General features: G+C 46.8%; 1 protein-coding gene across 1 annotated transcript; it reads right to left on the reverse strand.

Moving 5' to 3' along the window:
* Positions 1 to 1127: 1127 nt before the first annotated feature.
* LOC144129607 (uncharacterized) lies at positions 1128 to 2382 on the reverse strand. Its single transcript, XM_077663729.1, has 3 exons — positions 2229 to 2382; positions 1291 to 1459; positions 1128 to 1215 (listed from the first exon to the last, which is right to left on the reverse strand). The coding sequence occupies exons 1-3, from the start codon at positions 2380 to 2382 to the stop codon at positions 1128 to 1130; spliced, it is 411 nt and encodes a 136-aa protein (XP_077519855.1).
* Between the last annotated feature and the right edge of the window lie 2191 nt (positions 2383 to 4573).

The raw sequence follows: 4573 nt of genomic DNA on the forward strand, positions 1-4573 counted from the left end.
TGTTCATTTCCATCAGCTGATATGTCGAAGCCACTGCTATGCTATGTAAAGGTTTCCTGGGCCCAGTCAAGCTGCAAAAGCAGCTTTTTGCCTGGAAATCCTTCCAGTTGTTCTGGAGAAATAAATTTAATTCAATTCAAATGCTTTCTCCTAATCAATGAAGGCTATATATAGGGGTTGGTTATATTCTGCACATTTTTCTATCATCTGATTGATAGTGTGAATGTTATCCATTGTGAAATATCCTTTATGAAAGCCTTCCTGGTCATTTGGTTGATTAAAGTCTAAGGTTGCCCTGACTCTATTAGCGATTACCTTAGTAAATACTTTGTAGGCAACGGACAGTAAGCTGATCGGTCTAATTTTTCAAGTCTTTGGCGTCTCCTTTCTTATGAATTAAGATTATATTTGCGTTCTTCCAAGCTTCTGGTACGGTCGAGGTCATATGGCATTGTGTATACAGGGTGGCTAGTTTTCATAGCAGAATCTCCCCTCCGTCTTTCAGCAGGTCTGCTGTTACCTGATCCTCACCAGCTGCTTTTCACCTTTGCATTGCTCCTAAGGCTTTATTTACCCTTTTGTTACTGGCGGGACGTCCCACTGCTGTGTGCTACTGTTTCTATCATTAACATTCTGATTAAATTGGCTACTGTATATATTTGTGTTGAATTCATGTATGTATGTGCGATATGTATGCTTCTGTGGTAGAACTGCAGCAAAAATAAACAGACATACAAAAATTAATGATCATTTATTTCCTTATGCACAGTCAGGTTAGAAGGGTATTCACCCTGGCTGTACAAATGGCAAATATGTAATAACTCCATCTTAAGATGCACGAGCATGTGTGGTGGAGTTGCCTCCAATTGCGGCCGTAGGGACAGAAGAAAATGGCTGCAGGCGTCCATTGGCCTGTGCGCAGGAATTGCACTTCGCACGGCCTGAATGTCCCTGTCAGCAGCCTCCACTTCCTGCCGCCTTTTCTTCTGTCACTTGTTTCCCCTATGTGGGAGAACCTCTTGTGAACTTGTTGCCATACAGGATGGTCCTGGTTCATCAGGAAGGCCTGGGACACTACACATGCTTTCAAATTCATTTGGCGATGCTTCTACTTCTTTCGAGCCTGGCTATGCTGGGCTGCAGCTGGCGTGGCTCGTCTCGGCTGCTGCGCTGGCCACCTGCACGTGGCTCACTGCGTCGAGGTTGCAGAAGCTCCTGAGTAGAATGTACAGGCTGTTAATTGCTGTCACTTACACATTCAATTCGTCATTAGTATTAGTCATTGCTTACCGTCTCGTTTCCATGGAGTCCCTCAGGAACTCCATCTGCTTTAAATGTGGCCAGGCCGTCTTTGCAGTGGCTCCTGACCCACTCTTCTTCCCATCTTTTTCATCTTTAATTTTTCGCCTGTGCGTATCTTTTAGATTTTTCCACCGAGCAATAATCTCCTCAACTGTTACTGAAATATGGAGCAGTATAGAGCATAATGTTAAACAAGCAAATAAGGAAACAATGGCAGACATGTGGCCCAAAGTTTAGCATGAACATGTACAAATTCTCATCTGTTAGCACACAAGAATATTGCAGAAAATGTTTACAACACACGATTCAGTACGGAAGCACGAGTTTTTTTTCTTCTAAAAGGCAGTTTTACTGATTATGCATGCATGCATGACTGATCTGAGGCACACACATGATGAATGATTTATTTTGCGGACACGCACGAGATGATTTTGCGCGGTTCAGAAGCTTCAGATAAATGCTACGTTCAAGACTACGATGAGCGGGCAGTGCCGCGGGACGGAGCGCTCGCTCTACATACACGCAAGAGACGATTTTACTAGGCTCTCAGCGCCCGGATTAACTTCACGCCTGAGAAAGGTCGCCTCCCGCATTTACGAACGTAGCTGAGAACATGAAAACGTGCACGTCGTGCATTTCACGATTGAAGTGAAGGGTACAAAATGATGCAGCTAGCGTGTCTTAAGAACCAAAAACATTTGCTCACGGCTGCGTGATGCCGACAATTTTCATACAGCTCATCTACGCACAATAGCCGGCGTACAGAAAAAAAACACCGAGCAGTACGCAGGAATCCGCGGGGACATAAAACAGTTTTTGACACGCTGCAGAATCCTGCCAGTGTGACGAGGAAAATTTGTTGGCTGCACAATGAAAAAATATGGCTGATAATCTTCGAGCTCGCCACAAAGCGTGCTTTCACTTACCGGCGTCGTCAATTGCCCGAATTGCGTCCCTCACTTCTTCCCAAAGGGACTCCTTGGTCGACTTATTGCGGAAGTTGTTATCTTTAACATCCCATAGAAGTGGGCGCTTGGATACTTCGATGATCAGCACCTCATTGAACAGTCCACGCGACATGTTGTCGTGGTGTCGGAAGCACGTATAGCAAACAAACATTGTCGTCTTTCCCGCACGAATCCTCTTGTTGTCACGTGGCTTTTCCGCCGTGCAGTCATTGGTCAGAGGGCGGAGCTATCGCTCTGTCGCTGCGAAAATTTCCAACTTGTTGGAACCCCGTCGCTCCGGCACGCCGAACCGCCGCGACGGGTCGAAACAGGTTTTTCCGTCGCTGCGACAGGATTCGCTGGCATTTTCGCTTGCATGTGAAACGGGCTTAACACCCTGCTCTCCTGAGACAAATTCGGCCAAAATTGTAGTTTTGACCTTAGTGAACTTTTGAGTTTGTTATAACCGACTAAGGTGCAACTGAATCCGCCGATAGAAGTCATCGGGCACACAATTTCAAAAGTTATTGGAAAATGGTCACTGTTTGTTGCAGAGTCAACAGGAGTCCAGGAGGAAACTGTGACACCTGGGGTTGAAAACGTTAAATCTAATGCTGATCTTGATTGCCCACGAAGAAAGGCCGGAAAGCCCGAGTTCTTACAATGTAGGTTATTCACACAGGCCCAATCCCATAAACACAAACCTCAGTGGTCTGTTCAAAAACCCCCAAGTCAAGTGATGCGAATTGAAATCCTCGACCAGAAACACATGCGATCTGCTGACAGAGAGTAAGGAATCCCATGGACGTGTGTCATGAACCCCAGATGGAAAATATGCATTTGCGACTGTAATATGATGAAAACCAGGAATTGAAAGATCCACTGCCTGAACTTCGCAATGAGCGTCCATACGCTGAAACACCAGTCCTGCCCTGTGACAAAATCTGGATGAAACCAACAGAAGCAAACCGCTCCCCCCCCCCTTAATGGGCGGCCAATTCTAAACACTCTATAGTTTTGCAGATGAAATGTAGACTCTTTAGACAACCAGGTTTCTTTAAGTGCAATTATGTGTGGTGAAAATCGATTTGAAAGACTTACTAAATAAGTGTAGGCTAACTGAATTGAACGACAGTTCCGCTGCAGCACTCTCAGAAACCCTATTCTGCCGAGAGATCTGCAGCAGCAACTTCCTTTTCCAAAATGCTGTGGTTACGAGATTTTCCTGAATTAATCTTTTTTGGGGGGTTGAGGGGAGCTAGACGGTCCAGCAACGGCCAAAAGAGACGCTACGTTTTTGAGCTCGAGCATCGATCTCCATCTACTCAACACACCCATAAATTGCTCCGGTCGTGAGTTCAGGTAAATGAGTTGGAGACGTGCGCTCTTTTTGCGGCTTCTTTGAAACAAGAGAAGGCTTCTCCGCACTCTGTGCAGGACCTACAGCAGGATTCATTGATGACGTCATCGCAGCATTGGAGTTCAGAATTAAAGAAGACATTTGCAACACCATGACTTGCGAGATGCACTCTGTTACTGAAACCACTAAACGATCTACGACCTTTGCCATAGCCTTTTCAACCACATTAGCAATTGCATCTGACAAGCTTGAATCCACCACCGCAGTCGCCTGCCGTGCTGCCACACTTGAGTAACCGTACGTCCTCTCCTTAACAATAGCCATGGCCTCGCGCCTTGAGCGCCGGCGCTTTTCCAGCACCTCCAATACCTTAACCTCCTCAGCCCTCGCAGGACAATTAGAATATGTTGCAAAGTGGCTACCGCTGCACAAGCAACACATCACATCTATAGGGCAACTTCCTTCGCGATTATGAATTCCTCCGCACACACTGCACCATGAGCTGGATTTACAGGCGTTCGCGCTGTGGCCAAACCTCCAGCAGTTGCGGCATTGAAGTGGCCTTGAGGTATACTGGTCCACCCTGAAAACCAGTGGTCACACCTTCAGCGCAGATGAACAAGAGGTACCAGCAAAAGTGGCAATTAGTGTGTCCGTTGGAATCTTCGTTCCCTCAACTACCCGGGGGGGTGCAACGATGTACGGAAATCACCCTTGTTGGGGAGAGTTTCTCAAGCGTCTCCATAGGACTAAGTCGCGAGTCAACACCTCGCACCAGACCTTTAGAGCACGCCAAGTGCGGCGGCATAAATGCGCTTACCGACTGACCTCCAAAAGAGGTGCACTTTAGCAAATCCAAGGTGCAGGCCTGGTCTGCCGACCTGCACAAAACGCCTCCTCTGCCGTACTGCCGGGCGTCACAGATTTTTAAAAAGAGAGGCGAAATCGCCTGTAGCGCAGACTG

The sequence above is a fragment of the Amblyomma americanum genome, chromosome 4 (genome assembly GCF_052857255.1).
Source record: "Amblyomma americanum isolate KBUSLIRL-KWMA chromosome 4, ASM5285725v1, whole genome shotgun sequence".
Taxonomy (NCBI): domain Eukaryota; kingdom Metazoa; phylum Arthropoda; class Arachnida; order Ixodida; family Ixodidae; genus Amblyomma; species Amblyomma americanum.